This window comes from Chelon labrosus (genome assembly GCF_963514085.1).
Source record: "Chelon labrosus genome assembly, chromosome: 12".
Classification (NCBI taxonomy): Eukaryota; Metazoa; Chordata; class Actinopteri; order Mugiliformes; family Mugilidae; genus Chelon; species Chelon labrosus.
The window spans coordinates 15,212,475-15,236,539 of record NC_140345.1 but is presented as its reverse complement, the minus strand read 5'-3'; the positions used below and the strand labels follow the sequence as shown (position 1 = coordinate 15,236,539).

At 42.2% G+C, this 24,065-nt stretch overlaps 1 protein-coding gene across 1 annotated transcript; it reads right to left on the bottom strand.

Moving 5' to 3' along the window:
- Positions 1-7,007: 7,007 nt before the first annotated feature.
- Positions 7,008-23,812, bottom strand: limd1a (LIM domains containing 1a). The gene is made up of 8 exons (XM_084556793.1): positions 22,010-23,812; positions 17,415-17,516; positions 13,814-13,881; positions 12,645-12,707; positions 11,660-11,790; positions 10,631-10,682; positions 8,779-8,847; positions 7,008-8,411 (listed from the first exon to the last, which is right to left on the bottom strand). The coding sequence occupies exons 1-8, from the start codon at positions 23,229-23,231 to the stop codon at positions 8,277-8,279; spliced, it is 1,842 nt and encodes a 613-aa protein (XP_084412919.1). The 5' UTR covers positions 23,232-23,812; the 3' UTR covers positions 7,008-8,276.
- Positions 23,813-24,065: the final 253 nt, after the last annotated feature.

The window sequence follows — 24,065 nt, the reverse complement described above, 5'->3', positions numbered from 1 at the left end:
AACTGTTAAGGATATCATATAATCAAGGTAATTATTTTATATATATGCTAACATAATTGGTTTTAGAGGCCTACACAATTAAATAAACAGTTTTACTGAAGTCAATGCAAAAGATGAACCTGTGCCGGGTTTTCATCTTTAAAGACAAATCTGAATTTGCCATGTCACTTTAATCTGGACATATCTGATCTGTAAGTGGGACATAAAACTAGCGCTTCCACCCAGCACAGATGAAGTCATCTGGTGTTTCATTGGCTACACTGGTAAGAGTGAGTGTGTGTGTTTCCCACAAAGCAGTCTTTTTGTGTGTGTGTGAACGTTCTCTGTGAACAGCTACAGTAACCTACATATACATGTGACCCCAAAAATTAAATAGTGGAACAACAAATCTGCACATTTACAGATATGTTTATATATATATATATATATATATGAATATAAGAAAATTTGTAAAAGATGATGGCCCACATGTAATACAATAACAAATAATACTCATTGATTCTCCAGCACCACAGTCGAGGCAGTTGTTGATGGTACAACCTTAAAATACAAAGGGCTACATCTGATTCAGTGCTGACTTTACCACTTTCCACCGACCCGTCCTGCAAGATTGAGGATTTATGTATTTGTTCTTTCAGTTGACGCCCTGTCAAGCATAAGGCCATTCATTTATTTTCGCTGTGGCCGCTGGACAATTATAATCCAACAGCGACATCTTCTGGATAATGGGGGATTTACGTACAACGAAAAGAGGTCGATTAGGTAATTATTACTATTATTATGTGTATATTACAAAAAAAAGTGTCTCAGATGATCAGCTGAAGAAAGCAGACAGAACTAAAATTGCAAAATGAAACCAAACTGTTTCCTAGGTACTTACACGCCTTGCGCTTGGGTTGATCACGTGCTCTTTTTGGGTCACGTGGACACGTGAGACTTCATGGGCCAGTGGCGCAATGGATAACGCGTCTGACTACGGATCAGAAGATTCTAGGTTCGACTCCTGGCTGGCTCGAAGCTTTTCACTTTTTTTTCTATATGTGATCTTTGTTGTTACCAAAAATAGAATCGAATAAAAATAGAAAATAAATGTAATATAATGATATTCATTTTGGTGCATCTTGGATATTGACGATTTTCAGTTAATTAAGCGTAATAAAATGGCTAATGCTGTAAAATAAGTGCAGTTGAGTTAGACAGGACATTCTTGAAATATAGGGAGCACACTTGGCTGGTATAATATGCATGATTTAGTTACGCGCCTGTGTCACCTGCAAGTCGATATTGTGTTATTTGTGGTCATAAAAACACATTCAACCTTCTTAACCCGGGAAACACATGTTTGAACGATCCAGCCTATCAGCGTCGCCGCTTGAGGGTCACATGAACAAAAGCGGGTCACATGGGCCAGTGGCGCAATGGATAACGCGTCTGACTACGGATCAGAAGATTCTAGGTTCGACTCCTGGCTGGCTCGAAGCTTTTACAATGTTGACACATTTATTTTTATGATACATATGTTTTCCATACATATATTTTCCATACATGTGTTGTCTGAATTGACATGTGATATTTTTGCGTTTGCGTTTTAATTAGTTTGCATCTGCAACTCTTGATATTCACTTGTAGCTCTCTTGAGTCAATCATACAGATTGAACGTGAGTTTTCTGCCAGATATTCACGTCCTTGTGTCGTTCAATCAACCGCAGTGACGCTGAGAATACGCATTAGTTTTAAAGGCAGGCAGTTGAAACTGCTGATTGGCTCACTTATTGGTTAATTCTTGGTATAGCTGATGATTTAGTTTCGCATTCCAGTCAACTTTAAATCGATGCACTAACTACGTGGTCACAAAAACCAATCATCTTCTCGCCTTAACGCGCGATATTTGAATTGTCTAGCCAATGAGAAGCGTCATCGGGCCAGTGGCGCAATGGATAACGCGTCTGACTACGGATCAGAAGATTCTAGGTTCGACTCCTGGCTGGCTCGAATTTTTGTTTTCATTCTATCAAATTTTACTTAGTTTTTACTTAGTATATTGAAAAAGATCTGTGCCTTAAACAGCGACAGTTCCTAAAAAGTGTGGGTAAACGGATAATCAACAATCTAATGAACATGCAACCATCAATTCCTGCTTGGTGAGTCTGCCAGCATTTAACATGGCAGTGCAGGCGTCAGCAGAGAGGACAGTGTGAACTCGGTGCTCATATCACTGCAATAGAAAATCAAGAATGCCTTCACTTGTTTGTTGAAGAACTACTAAAATGTCGATTTAGTGTTTATGACTATACACATGAATGGTTCTGTATTGAATAAATGCCTGAATTAAAACAATCTAGTTCAATGCCTTTATTAAATATTTCCTTTTCAACAGTCATACAGCACATACGTTCATCTTAATCTACAGTTGGGTATGAAATAAAGACCCAAAAAAACAAACAAAAAGTTAGTAAACCTGAGACAAGGCATGAATAACATTTGGATTGCAAAAGCATGTGACCAAGGACAACTCAAATCAAATTAATTACTCAGGGGGGTTGCATATATGTATATGACTTTTTAAAATATGATTGCAAATGTTAATTTCTTAGATCTACAGGCCTAACCACAACATTTTTCCGTAGGTGCATAGAAAACTCACAGATCTATAAGTGCTCTGAACAGACTTCATGTGACAAATAACGTGTGTTTATTCACCACAAAGCAGTATAACCAGGCTCTTCAAATAATTTCTTCTTAGATGTATAAAGATGTTGATTTCATAAGTAGTTATTTGATACAGTTTATTGCATATAGAAGATGCCGGCAGAATGTCTGTGCTGTGTAATTAACCAAGGTGACCAGCAACTGCTCCTCCGTTCCAGCCAATCACGGCACGAGTAGCAACCGCAAAGCAACCGCGAATTGGCCAATGACAGAGCTGCTTGCAACCACGATGTGCAACCGCGAAGCCGCTAGAACAGCCAATCCCGATTCCAACCGCTTTCCGAGGGCCCGGCGAACGATGAGCCAATCAGAGAGACGTTACCATGGGCGACGTCATTCCCTCAGCCCTCGTAGCGGGGTTTTTAATTCATTCAGCGCATCTCACGTAAATGTAAACGCATCGAAGGGAATTTACCTGCCGGCATTTCTGCTTTTGATATTTGCTGTATTTCTAAAGCTTTTACTGAATGGAAAATTACGTTTTTGCCAATAATACCATGTTAACATTAAAAGCCACATAGGCTGCAAGTTAGCTACGAACGATTGTTACATTCGCTTGTAGTTATCCTAAGACGTAACTTAGGCTAAGTTAACGTTGTTATCTTGTCGGTAGACTATATTTTATTTTTATTCGATGTAATTTTGTGTTGGACCTTTATAACTTTATTATAACACCAGGCTATGGTATGTGTATAGAGAGCCGAAGTCCCGCCCCCTCTACTTCCGGGTTATGGGACCTATCTTTCGAAAAAATATGAACGGCAGTCTATGGCGAAAGATAAATTATTTTCTGGTCCCGATCGACTTGTGCCTTGGATTATACATATGTTGTTTTTCAGAATAAAAAATGATTTTACATGTCAAGAATGTCACAGTTTGTCGCAAGAAAGTTCAGTAAAACGCTATGGAAAATACGTAATTAAACGAACTACAAGTCCCGCATGCTGGCGCATACAGAACCGACCAAAACTCCCTTCGTGTAACTACAGCTCTCGACATGACCCGATTTATAATGATTTTCACCTCGTTTGATGCTTCTGCCTTCGTCCTGGAAGAAGACGGTAAAGCTCAACAAGGAGACAGCCATAGTTCTCTCGTTACGTACATTGTTCGAGACGAGAGATGTAGTTCACTAAGCGATCTCATACAAAACCTAATGTTGTTCAGCTTATTTACGTCAAATAATTTATCTCTTGACGTGAAAAATTATCTTTTAAATTCACACACATCATATGTGAAATTCATGCCATAATTCGATCGGGACCAGAAAATAATTATGATCTCTCCATAGACTGCCGTTCATATTTTTTCGAAAGATAGGTCCCATAACCCGGAAGTAGAGGGGCGGGACTTCGGCTCTCTATGGGAGTCTGTGTCTCAGCATAGTGTCTGACACTGTAAATGGTTCAATACCCCCCCTCCCCCCAAACGTTAAACTTGTTACTTGATTGCCTGAGGTAACTGGGGTTGATTAACATTGTAGCGTTAAAGGTAGGCTAACGTTAACGTTACTTTATCGTGTTTGTCAACCTTTTAAATTGTCAATGAAAACACAACGTAGTCAGGTCGAGGTGACAGGATTTGATGTCAGTATTGGGCTACCACACGTTATTATCATGTTGTCAGCCTTAACGATAAGACAATATAGGCTATGATAAGATAACGTTAAGACTTTATTTAATCCCACACAGGGGAAATGTAGCCTACTTGCCAGGGCAGAACTGTATGCGTCCAGCAATACAATAATACAAGACTACACACTGCTGTTTTCTTTTCAACTATTTATTTATTTAATATTATTTGAGGATAACTGAGTAGATGAGTAGATTCACAGTCATGTGCGTTATGGACAATATTGGATATGCTCAGAGCCTATATAGCCGAAGTGCAGCGCTTAATGACAAATGGTCTCTCTGACCACCTATTAATTGTCTATTGGGCAGTTATATAAGAATACATTCAAACATAGCCTAGGGTCTGCTAGGTGTGTTGTTGTTCTTTTATAAAGTCAGTTTACTTCAACATCTGTCTTTTTTTTTCACTGACAGAGATGGAACCACAATTTCGTCGGAGAGCTGATGGCAGCATCATTTTAAATGATTCACATGACGCCACGAGATGGAAGAAGGAGAACAAGGACAGACAGTGGTCTCGTCCTCTTCCCCCTGATGACGTGTTGGCGGCTGCCAGAAAAGCAGCATCTTCAATGGGCATTGATCCCAAAGATAGAATGCCTGTGCTAGGTCTGCACCAGCTACAGTTTGGCTTCTTCAGAGGCAAAACCTTTAGGTGGGTGGTGGAGAATGCTCTGGGGTACGGAGGATACCTCGTGGCATCAATGATCCAGGAGAGCGGTGAGGTGAAAGACTGCATGAGCAACAGGGCCAACAAGGAGGCTTTTAGGGAGTACATGGAGATGTTTCCTGAGGGCCGGGAGGCTATCTCCTTCAAACTCCAGCGGTCCCAGGCTTCCTCCTCCAGCTCCCAGTCCACCTCCTCCACCACCAGTGCCCCAGCCTCCGCTACCAGGGTCCCACCCTCCGCCACCAGGGTCCCACCCTCCACCACCACCAGTGCCCTAGCTTCCGCCACCAGGACACAACCTTCTCCCAACATGCCAGTGTCCTCACTGCGGTCCTTGTTGGTGGGAAAGACCATGTGTCAAAGGACACTGGACAAGTCTGTGAAAAGACTTGTCTCAGCACCCAGGTTTCAGCCTTGTAAGTGTATAATGTAATATAAGGTGTACAATGGAAATATTTTCTAAATACACGTAATGACAGATGATTTATTTTTTAATATGAATTATTTTCCTGTTTAGCTGTTCCAGCTGTGCAGCATGTGCAGGAGGTGCAGCAGGTGCAGGAGGAGCTGCAAAGGAGATGGGAAAGGGGGGAGATTGAAAGGAGGTGGAGTAAATAGTGTAAATAAAATAATAATAATTAATAAAACTGTAAATAGTGTATATAAAATCTTTTTTTTTAAATCATTCAACTTCTGTAAATAGTTTGTAAATAAAATCTTGTTTTTCACCCCCTGTATGATTCCATTTATATTTGATCTACTTCATATAATCTGTAACTCATTCCCTGAGGTGGAAATCAATGGTGAAGTAGTTCAACTGTATTTTTCTCTGACATGGTTATGGTAAAGTAATTGATAAGGACTTGGGTATGGTTAAGTTAAGTAATTGATAAGGACTTCTCTGTCATAATTCATCACAAGTCTGGAGCCATTGGTGAACCATTTACTGTAGAAAATGTAGGTATTTATGAAACTTCAAAAGGCCATAAAAAGCCAGGGTTTTTATTTTCCACAAATCATCTAACTGACCCTAGTTGTATGTGGGACAGGCGTCTATCAGACAGGCCTTTAATTAAAATTCGACATCTCAGCAACAATTGGAAATATGAAATTTAACATTAACCACTGCATAGCCTATTTGCCTACCCATATAAGAATTAGGATATCCAAATAAATAAGAAATTATGCAGACATAGAACAAACTTCTATTTCCAGGCTTTTAATTACAGCAAAATAAAATTATTATGCATAATACAGCTAACTGTTAAGAAGAGAGTAATTTTAAACTGTCCTGTCCCTCTCAGTGCCTTCATCTTTCCATAGTAGCCAACTAGCGAGCAGATTGTATTTAAATTGATTTAAATTAAAAACAAGTTCATTGAGTCAGGCATGTGCAATGGGATTATCAGAGCAAATGACACGTGACATTAAGTGAAAAATAAACGTGAGTATCATCCTTATTTCTCTTAGTAGCGGTCATACCGTAGCATGTGTGACAAGTCAGTATTATTCCATACACCGATAGACATCTGTAACGTAATATCAATGCAAATATGAACGTGCATGGCGGGATTCGAACCGGCAATTCAGGGGGCGCTTTTGGACACTTAATGGTAACAAACCTCGACTAACGAGCGATAGCCCTGTGTCACCTGCAAGTCGATGTTGTGTTATTTGTGGTCATAAAAACACAATCAACCTTCTTAACCCGGGAAACACATGTTTGAACGATCCAGCCTATCAGCGTCGCCCCTCGAGGGTCACATGAACAGAGTGGGTCACATGGGCCAGTGGCGCAATGGATAACGCGTCTGACTACGGATCAGAAGATTCTAGGTTCGACTCCTGGCTGGCTCGAATTTTTGTTTTCATTCTATCAAATTTTACTTGGTTTTTACTTAGTATATTGAAAAAGATCTGTGCCTTAAACAGCGACAGCTCATTCTCCCAACTGCAGTAGCAGTTCCTGTGTGGGTAACTGGATAATCAACAATCTAATGAACATGCAACCATCAATTCCAGCTTGGTGATGTCTGCCAGGCATCAGCAGAGAGGACAGTGTGAACTCTGTGCTCATATCACTGCAATAGAAAATCAAGAACGCCTTCAGGTAGATAAACTTTGTACAGACGTATTTGTTTGTTGAAGAACTACTAAAATGTTGATTTAGTGTTTATGACTATAAACATGAATGGTTCTGTATTGAATAAATGCCTGAATTAAAACAATCTAGTTCAATGCCTTTATTAAATATTTCCTTTTCAACAGTCATACAGCACATACGTTCATCTTAATCTACAGTTGGGTATGAAATAAAGACCCAAAAAAAAACAAACAAACAAACAAAAAACATAGGCATTAAGTTAGTAAACCCGAGACAAGGCATGAATAACAATTGGATTGCAAAAGCATGTGACCAAGGACAACTCAAATCAAATTAATTACTCAGGGGGGTTGCATATATGTATATGACTTTTTAAAATATGATTGCAAATGTTAATTTCTTAGATCTACAGGCCTAACCACAACATTTTTCCGTAGGTGCATAGAAAACTCACAGATCTATAAGTGCTCTGAACAGATTTCATGTGACAAACAACGTGTGTTTATTCACCACAAAGCAGTATAACCAGGCTCTTCAAATAATTTCTTCTTAGATGTATAAAGATGTTGATTTCATAAGTAGTTATTTGATAGTTTATTGCATATAGAAGATGCCGGCAGAATGTCTGTGCTGTGTAATTAACCAAGGTGACCATTTATAAACAGCTTGAGAAGAAAATAACTGAAGTATTATTGTGTGATTTAAAAAAAAAAAATAATTCAACAATAAAAACAGAGAGTCAGTAGACTACCCTTCTTCTCTCTGACTTAAATATCAGGTACCTGTGATTTGTGTCACATTCCACGGCTGAGTTGTAAGTGTGAACGTGAAGCTGAAGGCACACAGTATCTAAAATGAGATAAGATATGTACACAACCACCGCAACTGATATTTACATAGAAATGATCATGTGACGCAACAGTTGATTGCCTTCAAAGTGGGGCTTTGGCATATCGCAATACATCACCACTGAGTCATACCCTTGTTGTGTTCTGCATAAAGGGTCAAAATACACATCAAACTATAGTAGTATGTGTTGCATTAAATCAAACAATCAATCAATCCTCTACAACAAGAATTGTAAATATTGACTCCTGCCGTCCCAGTTTGGCAGTTCCTCCTCACATCCACCAGGAGTCTCCCACAACCTGCAGCAGTGTCAGAAGGAGGAGGAGGCGACTGAAGAGGAGCTGCCAGGCTGGATGTGCTTCAGGTGGCAAGAGTGGCAGAGAAGGTGGCCGTTCAGAGGGTAGCAGCGGTGACCCTCCTCGTCATTCAGCTCCATCTTACAGTCCTGAACACCACAATTTGAACAGACTTTATTTCAATTCTGGCAACCTAAGCGACACCTGCCAGGGACACAAGGCTCCACAGTCACTACTTAAACTGTGAGCCTCTTCACACACCCCAGTGATTTTATTTTGAAGTGAAAGAACAGCAGCTGTCAATCAGACTTACAGCAAAATAAGGAAGATGCACTTGAGTGAAATAATGAGATAGTGGTGATGAGGTGTTGCATACCTGCTCCACTCAGCGCTGCATAATTACTAAGACAGTAATTAAGATCAGGAATCTACTCATTATAACGTCTCTTGATGAGCTATTCAGAGGCTGCAAGCCACTAAACACACATGCTTTCATGGTGACATGTTTTTACCCACCTCGCAGTGATAGCACTCCACATGATAGTCTTTGTCCATGGATACAACTCGAATGGTTTCATCAGACCCCTGGAAAGAAATTCAGACGGAAAAAATGAAACCAATCCCCCCAGGAAACACCCCACTGTCCTCTTCTGTTCAGCTGAAAGGGCTTACAAAAGCTTCAAATCATCGATAAAAGCACAAGGACACTGATGAAAGAGCTGCATTTGTCTGTATTTGTACTACTCTGCATTAACCAAAAATGACTGAGAACCTTCACAGACACTACTCTGCATTACAACCTTGGACATCAAGAGCTTCACGGTCTTCTCTTTGAGAGTAGACCGTCTATGTCACAACATTATCTCTGAGAATTCATCATATTCTCTGGATTTCCTATACGATGCTCTTTGGATTTGCCCATCCTGTCTGTCTGTGAACTGTATTTCTCCCTGCTATCCACCACATAAACCACAGCTCATAGATATTAGGCCTCACAGTGTTCTGACCTGTTGTCTAGTGGGAAATATATCTATATGAAGTTCTGTGTTTGGGTCATATGAGCAGATTAGGACTTCTAATCTGCTGAGTTCACTGTGACCGAGGGTCCACACATATACAACCTCTAGACATAATGAAGGCATAAAGCTGATCATACTTTACACTCCTTCTTAAATGAAATTGTTTTATAGTTAGTTACCCATCTTAGTTTGTTTGACAATGGTTGGTCCTAAAACACACCTGACAGCATATGATGTAACGCCACTGACAATCTTTGCTTCCTCTGTCCTCCTGGGAACTTGAGTAAGTTAGCGTCAGGGCTAACTACCACCTTGTTGTTATATACCTCAGCCAAACTGTTATGTCTCAGTTTATATCTGCCCGTGCAGACTTATATAATATTCATAGTGAAGATTTGGAAGTGAAATTGACCTTTGACCCTTTGTATAATAAATGTCATCACTTCATTGTGTTAAGTTATTAGATGTCAAGTGAAATTATGTCATATTTAGAGCATTAGTCTGGCCAAAACGTGTTTGAGGGGGTCACAGTAGCCTTTCGCTTTGAGCACCATAGTCTAAATATTTCATCCATGTTTGTGTGAAATTTGAAGAAATTGCCTCAAGGTGTTTCTGAGAAGTCACAAGAACAGGAAAGCCCTACAGCCACGACTGTCACATAAGAATAAAATTGGACATTATTATGTAAATGTAGGTTTCAACGCTTCAGTTATTTATTGCACACATTTGCCCAAACATTAAGAAACTTGGCATTTATCTCTGTGACTCAATACAGAATGTTTAGTTGACCAGAATGGTCAGTTAATTGTTGAAATGATTGCAGTCAGCTGAGAAGCAAATTATTTGAGGCTGTTAGAGAATATAAACCTTAATACAGTGGTATTCGATTGCTATTATGTTTAATTATATTTGTTATTGCTATGCTGTTGGTACTTATAGTACTTTTACAGGCACAATGTCACATTTGCCCGCACAAACACACATATCACGCACTAAGCACTGGGAGCAGAATGGGCTCAAGTCTTGCTAGTATCCTGTGCTGCATGTCACTGCTGATCTGTCTGTTCAGACAATGGATAATCAGGCCTGGACTGTCAGGTATGAACAGACCATCTGGATAAATCATATTTATTCAGAATCGTATGATTAAAACTTCACGTTTGAAAAAAGTTTTAGTGTTTTCTTTGAGCAAAAAGCCTAATCCACTCAGAAATGTGCCAATATACTATGGATAAATATTACAGATTGTCTTTATAACCTTAGGATACAGGTACACTGTGCTATAACCCCTTACAACTTAAATAACAAGGTTGATACAAAGGCTGATGTATAGGCTCATGTGATCTTACCTCTGAGGGCAGGATGGGCTGGTTACAGGCCGCACATTTCGGTGCCAGGACCCTAGAAGAGCGAGATGGAAAGACTTTTTCACAGGCTTGTTTGAACTACACTGAATGAAGCAATTTATTAATGAACCAAAAACTGTAATGATTGTGGTCCATATGTGGTGTCCCTCTCCTGCCCGTCTCTCCTCTCCCGGTCTACGTTCATATAACCTGATTCAATTGAGGATACTCCAGATGTGAATTCTTTCCTTCAAACACGTGTTTCCCCAAACTCAAGAATGAGTATAAAACTAAAAAACAAACTGAATTGGATCATTTCCACACATGGCTGGCACCTGGATGTCTCAGGAAATAACAAAGGCCCTCTCAGTGTGGATGGGCATGACTGTGGCTTAAAGTCAAACACATACTGTATACACAATAAGGTTTGTGTGATCTAATCAGTGTGGAGAACATGTGGGGGCTGCCAGGCGGTGATGGGCCACGTGCTGGGTTGTTCTGTACATGCTGTCCCAGCAGAGCGAAGAACAGCTGTATTCAGAGTTACCGCTGAGGTTCAACAGGTACTACTGTTGATGAATCAAACATTGGAGGGGTTTCTTTAAGTGACACAAAATCTATTTTCACTGCTCAGAGACAACCTTGATTTTTAACAGAAATGTCCTTTATTTGTCCTTACAGTGTTAGCTGCTGTCATATTTGGACGTGAGGAGCCATGGCTGCATGCCCCTCTTCACACCTCTCTCTGGACAGTGATCTTTTCACCCTCCCCCCTCCCTCTTCTTTCATGCCAGATTAAACTTCTCATGTGTCTGCCACACGTGGCAGAGAGAAAGTCAGTCAACCTGCACAGGCCTTCACAACCTGATCCCACAGTAGCAGAGGGAAGTCAGGACACTGTGCTGCGATTTAACTCAGAATATGAAACCTAGATATGTTTTCCGCTGTCATCCTAAACTAATTCATCACACATAAATCCAGGTCACGCACTTGTGTTCCTTTAAAACATGCTGTTTAACAAGTGACGCTCACCTGTGGTAGTCTTTGACACAGTAGATCTTATTTTCAGTGTCCACAGTGAAGGGCACTCCATCAAGGCTCTCATTACAGATGACGCAGCGGAAACATCCAGGATGGTACGACTTCCCAAGGGCCTGCAGGATCTACAGAGACAAATGATTCAAAAGTACCAAAACATTAATACTCTTCTGTCTACACATGCCACTATTATTATATATTCCTACGCAGTTTGTATGTAAACGAATTACAAACAGTATTTTTTTCTCACACACCCTACTATTTTAGGACTATTTGATGACTGTTTCATGATCCCTGTGGGTTTACTAAGTTGTAATCACAGCGCAGATGAGAACAAAGCTAAGGACAAGAACACTGTGATGATGTGAGAATGAAGAGCAAGACTGAAATCAGAGACATCTGGACAGAGTATATATGTAGCCTCATTGTCAGGAGAAATCCTTCACTTCCTGACTCGCAATGACATCATGGGTGTCTGTCTTTGTTTTTGCCCACCAGTCTGAGTTTGTACTTGTATAGCTATCTTTGTGAGTACCACTTTAACTTTCAGACCATCAAAGGGAGGACATTTCATCCCCAAACGCCTTCAAAGGGCTGTTTAAGGGTTACGACATAATTAGGTTTAGATTAGTGTAAGAATTGGGCTTAGGCACTTAGTTGTGAGTGTTAAGTTTAGGGTCATGGGCTAGGGAATGCATTATGTCAAGGTATGTTCTTACACAGACAGCCATACAAATGTGTGTGTGTGTGTGTGAAAGAGAGCGATAGAGAGAGCGAGACAGAAGACAGCCAGAGAGGCAGGACCAACACTTCCTCCTGAGTCTTTATCCAGATGTGCACGCAGAACGCTCCTTTAGGATGAAGTAACTCCACAGTTTGTGCTGATATCACCTGGCTCCGACCAACACGCATAAACACACACGCACAGACAAATCACACAAAAGGGCCAGCCAGCACCAGTCAGCTAGCAGACACTCACCATGTCCATGATCAGATGTCCACATGCGTTGCACTTGTCAGCAGACTGCTGGAAACCAGAGTACTAAAACAGAGAAAAACCGATGATGTCACTGGAATTCGGTGCTTTAATGGATGACTGAAATCTCTGTCTCTCTTTTGGTTTGGGCACTCAGCAGCTCCACAGAGTCTGCCATAGACGATCTTTAAGTCTTTTGTGTGGTTTACGATGTATATCCGAACTAAATTTACTTTATAACAAAGCAACAAAAACAGTTTGCATGTTATATGTGTGGCGTTCGCCACAAAAGGCAGTGAACTCATTTTTAGAAAGTCATTAAAAGTCAATCCAGTGTGGTTCCTGAGATTTGGGTTTAAATACATATCGAGTATTTGAATCACTAAGGGGAGGGCACAGTGACAGGCCTGGCAGAGCAGCACATGTAATTAACAGAAGTACATACGGGGAGCAAAGCCAGAACAAATTTAATTCAGTATAAATTTTGGTTTTAATTGAGCAGCTAAGAGTTTTTGGTGGAAGGGCAATTACATGAGGTTCCATACAGAGATGGCCCGTGGGGTAAACACGCACAGAGCTTCTGAGAGTGCGAATACAAGAATGAGCTGTGAAAATATTTTCATATAAAACACATCATGAACAGTAGCTATAAAATGGAGGCTTGGTATTAATGACAGTTTTTACCCAAGGGTTTCAGCTGTGTTTAATACACATCTATGATTGTTCATACTGAAAGTTTCCCATTTTTTTTTTGCATAGTCCATACTCCAGTAGTGCAAATGGCCTATATGCCCTCCACCCTATAAACTACAGCAAAGCAGCTTCTAGAGTTACTGACCTCCTTCTGGTCCCACCTAAGGGAGTAAAATGACAAGAATCAGCTGCCTTAGAGGCTAGAAACTGGGTCACAAGGTCAAAGTCTCCCACTGATATTATGTATTTCAGTTGAAAGAGTATACATGCGGCTGCTTATATACTCTAGGCTGGTGTAAGGAATACCCCGGAAGACATGACCAGATGAAAGTGAATGCAGCTAGGAGTGATAAACGTAGTGTCCGGTATCTGTAGACTCAATCCAATATATGTTTTTTTTAGTCGCAATAAAAGTGACAAGACGATATATATAGCGTAGCTGAGGATCACTAAATACTGACTGTATATTGACCACGCACCAGAAAGTCCTCCTCACAGAAAACCTTCCCTCCAACATAGTAGAAAGCCTTCCCTCTCAGCCGTCGACCTGCACAGGCACACACAGAAAAGTCTGTTAGTATCATTTCACATCTTGGTCAGAAAGAAAAACCCTGAAACGTGAGTACAAGCAGATGAAAGCAGCCTAGAAAAGGTAAGTCAATGACAGAATGGTGAAATGTCACAGTGGAAACTCTCAAATGAGCCATGAGCCTGATCTCAGAAAATAGTTACAGCGCTAATGCATGAAGACCGTGTAGTGATTCATTACAGCCATTTCAAGGTAATGGGCTCTCTTGCAATATTCATTATATCCTGCTGAATCCTAAGCAGATTAATCAAATAAACGGATGTGTGGTGCGCTGGTGTGTTAATATAATATCGCCGAGGCGCAGAGCAGGCTGCAGTAGAAACGGGAACACATCTGGATCAAAGGCATGTGGGGAAAATGCTGATTGAATCCAATTACTAGACAGGTGCAACAGATTAAAGAGTCCTCTCTGTTGGATTTTATGGTAACCATGAGCCAAGACCTGCAACGACCTACTATTCTTCTTCTTTGCTCCTTTCTAGTGTCTTTCCACATGCTGGGTATGCTTCCTGTGTGTCTGGATCTGGCTTCTTATGGCAGCACAAACACACACCAAAACCCCTCGTGCTCACTTCACATAGCTATTCTTACCCAGGTCCCACAGGAAGAGGGAACATTCCTCACATTTTCTAAGTGGGGAGGTGAGGGAGGGGACAGCAGGGGAGAGGAGGGGTTAACCTTAGCGAGCAGCAGCTTTGTTTATCTCCCAGGCTCTAACTCATACTCTGTTTATCAGATTATTTGCATCCAGGCTACTACTTTAGCAGATCTTAAGAGAGAGCGAGAGAAACATCAAATATCATATTTAATTTAAGTTACCAACATATCCATGCATATCCATCCTTTCTCTACTGTAATCTTTATTGCGATCTTTCAAATCACAGATACACACAGTTTGTTGAGAGTCATTAACTTTAATTTAACCAAAGAAGAACTGTAACCGTGGCACACTAAATTGTCTGAACCAGTTTTTCGCAATTACATTATCTTACTTTAATGGAATAATAACGATTATGCTGAAGCGAAGGTCGAACCAAGGCTCTCACAAAAGCTACCTTAAAGACTAGACAGTCATTCTGATCAGGCCGTGGTGTGGAACTGGCCCAGGGTAATTACCGACAGACCGTCTTGGCACTGTGTCCCTAAAGGAAGGAGGGAAGGATGAAGGGAATGAAAAGTGAGTTATGGTCCATTCCTCTTCTTCACATTCTTGTCTTTTTTTCCAGTGAGTCAGAAAGGGAAGGCTGGAAGCTTTGCGAAAAGATAAGAGCTTAATTAAAGTCAGGAGTGACGGTTTGAAAAGCACCAGAAAGAACTACTGCAATTTCATAAAAATGTAAAATACCTGAGGGACAGAACAAAACACAAGGCTATTTTCTAATTAAACCATTTGAAGAATTCCTTTATGTGATCCCATTCAGGAAAAATAAGCAATTCACAGTGACCCTGCCATGACTTCCTAATGACGCGTTAACCCTGTTATTTTCTTTGAGTAAATTACTCAAATAAGGCGAAAGAGTACCTGCTGATTTTATTTTTGTAGATTGTTTAGTGTGAGCTAAAGCGATGCACATTTAAGTGGCAAAAATAGTTTTTCTTCCTCCCTGGTAGTCTGCATTTCCTGGACTGTTAACAGCACCTGGGATGTTTGGTCAAGGCCCCGACAATCTACCCACCAGATGTTAACATTCCAGTGGATTCAGTACCATTCAGATGATCACTTGTTGTCTCCAAACCCTACACACGGACCGGGCTAATGTTAAGAAAGCAGAATCTGTATCGCTGCTCTCTTTAATCGCTGCTGTGTTTGACTGTTTTTAGTATCTTCTGCATCGGATTATCAGAGTTGCCGGTGCTAACACTTTCTAACAGGACCTTTGTTGTACCTTTAAGTGTTTGTGAACAGTAAATGATCAACTAGGAGGGAAGCCCTCCTGAGGTGAAGTGCTGAATCCCAGACATGCAGCCTGAGCTCTCTTATCCATCAGGAATGTTATCCTGCCTCAGCACCTTGGGGAGCGGGGTGCTGGCTCGACTGAGGAGGAAGTTTGTGGTCGTAAAGATTTTTTATTCAACTCAACATGCGCAACAGTTGCCTTGACAAACGCGTGTTGGATGAACATGAGAATGGAGGAATATTGAGTGCATTGTGCTGTTTACTGTGTGGGTACATTTATCATACATATGCATGTGCACGGATCTGGCCGTGTGCAGTGGGTGCTGGGAACCCACTGAATAGTCTCCCTGTCCGGCACTGTACTCCCATTTCTTTACGCCCAGCTGACATAACAGCACCTACTGTCCTCCTGGACCTCGACCTACAGAGGGCCCCTGTGCCTGCATTCCTCCCCAGATGAGATGCTTCTCCCTGGGACTGCTCACAGCGAACACAACCCCTCAATGCCCTCACATGGGGCAAGCTATGAGAGGTATGCGGTGCGACATCACTCTGAGGAACAACATGTCTCCTCTTTTTTTGTCTCCGTTCTCACACACACACACACACACACACACACACAGGACGGAGGGTAAAAGAAAACAGAGATGCTAATCACATATTTGAGTGCGAAACTAGCGAGGTCAAAGGTGCTTCAGTATAATGAGCCGTAGTAGGGGTCACCACACAGTGCCACAAATACTCCACATATCTGATAATTGGGACAGAGATTTTAATTGGTTGGAGCGGAGACCCCAGACTGTACTTCAGCTAGGAAAAATAACTGTAGTCCAGGAATGAAGCTGCAGGTCATACATACATCGGACACTGCAGTCAGGGCCGTGAACCGCAAGCGCTATCTGGCGTGAATCTAAAAGAAGGTGCAGCCTTGAATGAATGAGTCCCTGTAAAATGACCCACAGGCTACAGATTTGAGACACATACGTAAATCAGGAGGGTTAACTTTCTAAGGGAAAACTTTATGTAACTTACTGTATATCATTTTAATGCAAACACATTTGTGATTTATTTGAACTCATTCCGTCTTAAATGTTACAAATGCGTCTGCAGCAGGCAGGTTTAAAACCAAAAAAGAAATAATAAAAACAAAGAAATAATAGCTATTGTCTTCAAAGTTCATGTAAGGGTAAGTATTTTCTAACAAATGTAGCCAACAAATCCAGCTACTTCACAAGTGAAAGAAATGAAACATCCTTCCCAAGGGCGGTCGAAATATTTTGTGATCCTTCTCTCTCAAGTTCAGCTCAAGACTTTTTGGACACACTGAGTTTTAACCTAAAAGTAATTTTATTGACTAAATTAAGCTTGCTTTGTGTGCCTTTGTGTGGGCTAGAGGAATGACTGGCACACCCAGAAACCAAACACCAGCAGTACAGGACAGTAATCCCTAAATAATTGTGTGCTTTTGCTTGTGGCCGCGAATGACTGAAGGAGACGGTGCCACTTTCATTCAAGAGTGCAAGCAGCCCATTAGCTTCAAACGGGAGCAAAAGTCTTTCAGGTGTAGGTACGCTGTGTGTGTGTGTGTACTTACTACAGGCGCTACAGGTAAAGCAGCTGTCGTGGTAGAGGCTACCCATCGCTTGGCAGGCCTGGTTGGCTCCATAAACTGCCTTGTTGCACTTGACGCAGGCTCCTGAAACACAACACAGTACGTCAGGCTTATCAGAAAGACATAAATTTAAGTAATCTGATCACCACACGGACACACATAAAATTAATTTTATAAAAACAAATCAAACAGGTTTAACACAATACCCACCCTATCTTACACAATTAGTTTATAGAGACAGAGAAAAATATTTACAAAAGTCAGGAAGCTTCTTTAGCAAGCTGTATCACTGAAGGGGGAAATATATCCCTACTTGCTTATTTGACTTGGCCCACAGACTGGGAGTTCTGTTAATAAAGAAGCAGATAAAAATCAAAGTGTTCCTGCGCTCACAACACACGCACAGTGAGTGCGTCTTGTTATCACTGGAGCCTACTTAATATTAATCCGCCCACTCATCCGAGCCAAGGAAGATTTGATGAAATGTGCGGAGAAATGAAAAATGTCAAGAGGACAAAGCAGAAAAAAACACAACAGCTTTCTCTCGCATGCGCGTTGGCTGAACACTATTAGTTTAGACCTTTAAAAAAGCAAATCACATGAGAGCACGCCAGGCCAATTACATAATCTCTCCTTTGACTGTACACGGCTCCTGAGCAACACAAGGTTCCTGTGTGACCGGTGAGTAACTGTTACGTATCTGAAGCAGCTTGAGCGACCTTTCAGAGACCTGACATGAATGTTTTATCTGTCATCATATCACTTCCCTGTCATTCTCCATTTCTGCCTCTGAGTATGACATGGTGTGATATGACAGCCGACATGCAGACTGCCCATCGCTGCTAATCCTAATGGGCAGTCAGCTCGCTGCTAAATCAATCAGATACGCTTGATACAATCATGGAGTACGGGGTAAAAACAGAGGGGGTGGAGGGCGCTGATGGAGGGTGGAAGCGAAACCCTGAGTTTGTGTGTGCACGATGTTATTTGTGTGTGTTTTTATAGACAAACTCCCCGGAGACTAAGAACTGGAGCTCAACAGAAGAGAGCAGCCCAGCCCTGCTTCTCCTCCAACACTGACAAAGAAACTTCTGTTTCCACCGTATCCAACACACACATCACACAGCTGCCTCCTCCAAAAACACACCGTTACCATTTAATAACCTTCTTCAAATGTTTCTCCTCACAGACTTTTAGTATTTCAATATACATTCAGACCGTATATATATAATTCAGCTACGCCTCTCCTAATGCCACAGCAGAGAACACATCATGAGGGCCCCCCCCCCAACGGCTGGAAAGAAGATTTAGAGATAATAAAGGGGATATTATTAGAAAGCTAAAGAATGCCGTTCTTATGTAAGCTGTTTCGTTTACATGAAAACATAATAATGTAGCCATGCCCTCAAACTACTAAAAATTAATGAGTTATGGTCTTTCAAATCACATCCTCGCAATGTTTTATACCAAACAACATAGAAAGGATGAGATTCTCAGGAAAACGGTGCGCTAGCAAAAATAAAATCAATTTACTTTCCTGAACGGGGCCAAAAAAATAACCTGTATTTTTGTAGTTTACTCCTCGCCGGTTGGGCCTCTTGCAAACCTGCTATTGGCCACAGTCCCATATTCCAAAACAGTGCAATTATTCAGGGACTGACTGGCTTCAAGTGGGGGAAGGGGAAGCAAAACATGCAGCCCAACTTCTCCCCTCCTGTCGCCCACCCTCACCTTTCCCAGCTGTCAAAACTCTATGCATTCGGCTGCTAGCTGGCCGATACGCTACTGATGAAAAACTAAACTTGTGTCACAGACTCATGTTGTAACTCAGATTACAGACTCATCTATCATATAATCAAACGTAAAAGCTTATAAAGGTATCTAATGTGCTGAAATCTAGGTAAAGCATAGGGAAATTGTCACCTAAACGCAATGGTTCTTAACATTTTTATTATTTTAAGCGTTATTTTAACGATTTTTCTGTTTATCCATTAGTTTTAAGGAAATGGTTCCACTTTTTCCACTACTTGAGCCTTGTTATTTCAAGTGCTTATCCATTACAGAGATGCGTGATTGCTAACGATTCTCTATTGGAAAATGACTTTAAAGTCTTATAAGTGGCTCAGGCTGGTAGGAGTTGTACAATAGATAGTCAATTATACTGTAGCTTGCATATTGTGGAAATAGTGGCGTATTGTTCTCACTTTGCCATAATCCCCAAGTATTCACGTTCGAGTATCACTTTAAAGCGCAAAGCAATAAAGGAGAACTTTAAATCTGACAAAAAAAAATCCATCAATAAACATATTCACCACATGATACATCTTTAAAAGAAGCAAAAGTATGTGCACACTCTCATTCATTGAGACTTTACTGTAAGCTGTATCAATTATGGCACAATTTTCAAACTTAATACCAGCGTGCACAGACAGCCACCACACCCAGAAATGCCACAGCCTATTAAATCCCGTCCGGCACCACAGGCTGTATATTCATAGACGAAACAACGGAGACATGCGATGAAGTCACATTCACACACATTAAAAAAAAATCCAAAAAAAAAAAAACTGCCTCCAAAAGCCCGCCAGACCAGAAGCCAAAAATCCCCGGGAAGAGTTAATGTGAAGCTTTCCACTCAACAGCCAGATGGGATAAATTAATCCTCCATCTTAACACAACACTAAACGCTCCACTGGATTTGTGTGTGTGAAAGTCGGAGGAAGAGGGCAGGCAGGACGCTGGGATGTCCTGCCACTTCTCCCTTCTTGGATGAACTTGTCTGTAAATCTCACATCCTCTCAGGCACTCGAGGCCAAGGACAAAGGAGCATCCACGAACTAGTTCCTAAATCTCTGCGTTTTGTCTGCTCATGCATTCAGCTGCACCGCAGGCACCCCTAAACTCGTCTGGGACACCCCCTCCCCTCTGTATCTTCAGCCCTAATTTCTAAAATTCCTCGCTCTCTTCCTTCAGACATTCCTCAGTGTTCCCCTGGTGCAGCCATTTGGCACCGGACTCGTTTTCCCAGAACCTCCGAATTGCACTTATGCCAATCAGCGCAGAGCACAAAACTGATGGACCTAGCCCAGCCCTGCATATGGACTCAGCTCAGCGGATTGGGTAAATACTACAGCCTTAATATAGTCTTAATGCACACAAAGAAGTATCATCTTTCAATAATATAACAATAGTAACAGATCTACAAATGTGACAGTACTCCAAGGCTAAAAAGTAGGATGCTTTGTGAAGACACTGAGCTGCAGGAAACTGGCCTACACATGTTCTTTTTCCTTGTGTGAAAGCATGACTCAGAAGATGAGCCATGGTCTGGTGGGGAACTCCTTTTAGGAACTATGTGTGGGCTAAAAAGACATCTACTGCATTATTTTAAAATCTACACGCCGACTGCACACTGCTCCTACACATGCGTAGTAATATTCCCGTCGCCAAGGCTATATTTATGAGCCTTGTCGTGACTGTGACGTATGGCAGATCATCTTGCCTTACACACCAATATAAGCACAGATTACAATCATGACATACCAGCAGGAAAGTCCTTCAGCGAGGGTAGGCCATGTGTACGTGTTGGGGGGAAGAGATATAATAAAACGTCACTTATCTCATACTCTTTCCGGTCCCACTGTCTTTTCACGCCGTGTGTTTACTTTAACTACATCTATGGCAACGGCCTGTCAGCTGATCTCAAAGCCCAGCATCTGTTTCAGAGTTGCATTCATTTCCTGATAGCATTTCTGCAGTGGCGGCCAAAGCGCCACGAGCGATGACATGGGGAATAGAAACCAGAATATTCTGCTGATGATGGAAATTCTTCTTCCACCGCTGCTCACCTCTGTGGACACAGACCGGTCGTTGCTTTTTCCTCATGTTGCGAAAAAAAATGCCAGCACTGACAGTCACAGGAGTTGTCTATTTTTTTTTTTATGTCTTTGTCTCGTGCTTTTTATCATCACTCGCAAATTGCTTAATTAGAAAGACCGGCGCTGTAGTAATTACATCATTCGGAAATAGTGATGCTGTCATTCAAACACAGAAATGAACAAGTATGACCTTAACGCTGCACACAGTAGGTCTGACTCAAGACATCAAGCTCTTACTAATGAACTATCAATGCTGTCTCAACAGTTAACAATTAAATCTCTGCGAGGAGATAAGAGGACGACATTCTTCCTTTTTGGCCTCTGGCAATGTTGTGGGTAAACACTGAATCATTTTTAAAAAAAACACAAATTAGAAAATGATTCTGCCTGCAAACGTTGAGAGACCTCCTGCAATGTCTGCCCAATAAGTTCAACTATTTTATCAGTAAAGATTAGGAACGCCAATCAAGGAGGGAAGATAGCTAAGACACACTCCTGTTTAAGCCACAGAGCACACAACACAAACACAATGTGTCTGTGTTGTGGGGGGAAACGGGATGACAAAGGGTGACAATGTGTGCATGTGTAAATAAGGAAGTGGATTTATGTTCTGAACTGTGGGTGGTTCTGTCGTTTAAAAAGCTTCACTCAAGCCGTGTAACTGACAGAAACTTCTGTGCTGATGAACTGAAGTCTTACCAAAGTAGTCAGTCTTTGGTTGGGCATCCATCTCTTTTTCCAGCCGATTAGTGAGAGCTTCAAGCTTTATTTCAGCTGGTGAAGGCTCCTGTTCAGGGGACTGCATGAGGACGCACTGAGAGGGTAGCTGAACAGGCTTAGGGGAGCACGGGCCTTCATCTTCGGCACTGACGGCCTTTCCGAAGACAGGTATTTGGCTCTGACCTTGGCCGTGGCTGACGCTTTTGGAGACACTGCCGGGGCTCAAGGCAGCAGATGTCACCTGGGCTTTGGGTTGAGGCGTTTCAGAAGCAGCGGGTAGGACAGACGAGGCTGCCACGGGACCATTATGGCTGGCAGGTGATTTTGAAGTTGGAGATTGTGGCACATAGTGGGTCGCAGGCTGGGTGGAAGGCGGCTGCACATGAAAGTCAGCTCCCCCCGTGAAGGCGCTCAGAGGCAGTGCAGGGATCAAGTCTGGGTTTGCCGAGACACAGTGCTCCCCAGCCCATGCCCTGGCTGGCCCAGCAGAGGAAGGCAGGCAGGCAGAAGAAGCGACAGTCTGATTCTGCTGAGATGGAAGACTGCTGATTGAGGAAAGCGACGGCAGGCGCTGGGGTTGCTGCTGAGATGCACTGCTGCCCCCTGACCCAGACAGAGATGGGGAAAGCTGGCTCTCTCTGGATGGGGCCCAAGCACCAGGCGGGCTGACTGGGTGACGAGCATGTGTGGGCGCGCTGAGAGACGCGTTTCCAGGGCTGGGCGGAGAAGGGGTGGCGTGCTGGTATGGATGTGGCTCCTTATTATCGTAATTGTTTCCGTAGCCATATGCCCTGCCTGCTGCTGGAGGTTCAGACGGGATGTGGTGCTTTTGGCCGTCAAACTGAGCGTACTGGTTCCCCGCCGCGGTGCTCGGCAGTGGGCCAGAGAGTATCGGGGGCTTCGCTGCCGCTTCACCCGACTGTCTGTAACTATTGATGGGCGGTCTGTCTTTGGTGTAATGCGCGCTGTTGTGACCTCCATTCATTTTGATGGCCTGGCTGCTCTTGGCCATCTCCTCTTGCTGTTTCTGCATGTGTATTTTAGACATTTTAGAGGCAAAAACCCTCCTGGTCTCTTCAAAGTCGGGGTTATTTCCTGCGTCCCTCCGCATGCGAAATAAACCATCCCTGGATGCTTCATACATGTTCAGGTCCTCGATGAACTTACTCGCCTCCAGTCCCAAATCCTCGTATTTATCCATTTTGAAACGTGGCTTCAGTGGAATAAAAAAAAAAAAAAAAAAAAAAAGTTTTAAGTCAAGTTTGAAGGCTAAAGCAGCTCAATGACAAATGTCAGCAAGAAGAGTGAGACTTCCAGGGTGAAGTGTTTTAGCTTCAAGTCCAGCAGCTCCGGACAGAAAACAATTTCTTCAAACACTGCATTCAACTTTCCTCTTTTATCTCCAACTTTTCCGTCCCTTTAATCCTCTTCGGTGGCGAATTCAAAACTTTAAAAAAAAAAAAAAAAAAGTCCTCGTCGGTGACGCTCTCCGCCCGTCGTCCGCTTCAGCTCAGCTCTGGTCCGGACAAGCCTCCGTCTGTCTGGTTATAAATGTGAGCGGATCCGACACCCTGGACTGGACGACCCCACAAACTGCCCCCTCCTCCCGCTTTACAGTCCCAGCGGGAAACCTTCATTCAAAACTTCGTCCTTCGGCTCCTCTGACGAGAGACAAAGAAAGAAAAAAAAAAAAAGGGAGTATTTCGAAGTGGAAATTATGTCGATAGCGTCTCGACGTTTGCCTGATAAAAGTCGTGAGCTGTTGACCGGACCGTGGGAGAGTCGTCGTGGGTTGGTGCCGTACGTGGCCACCGGTCGGTCGACAGTCGGGACTGAGAACAGGGAGCCGTTTGTTTTTAAAGGCGCAGTGCTCCCACCGACACCGACACTCGCCTCATTAATCACAAAACTACAGTAGAAAGTTACAACAAGATAGCCTATAGCAGTTTTATAAATCTCGACTAAGTCAAAAGACTTAAAATATCCGAAAGCCGTGGGCGGATTTCCGTCCGCTTATTCTTGTTCATCTTTGTGT

What these genes read in the sequence shown, in the direction of transcription:
- limd1a (XM_084556793.1), bottom strand. Translation starts at nt 23,231, where the DNA reads ATGGATAAATACGAGGATTTGGGACTGGAGGCGAGTAAGTTCATCGAG. An exon ending in TGTGTCAAAGACTACCACAG is followed by an intron (nt 10,683 to 11,659) that starts GTGAGCGTCACT and finishes TCGCTCTTCTAG; the next exon opens with GGTCCTGGCACCGAAATGTG. An exon ending in TGGAGTGCTATCACTGCGAG is followed by an intron (nt 8,412 to 8,778) that starts GTGGGTAAAAAC and finishes TGTGGTGTTCAG; the next exon opens with GACTGTAAGATGGAGCTGAA.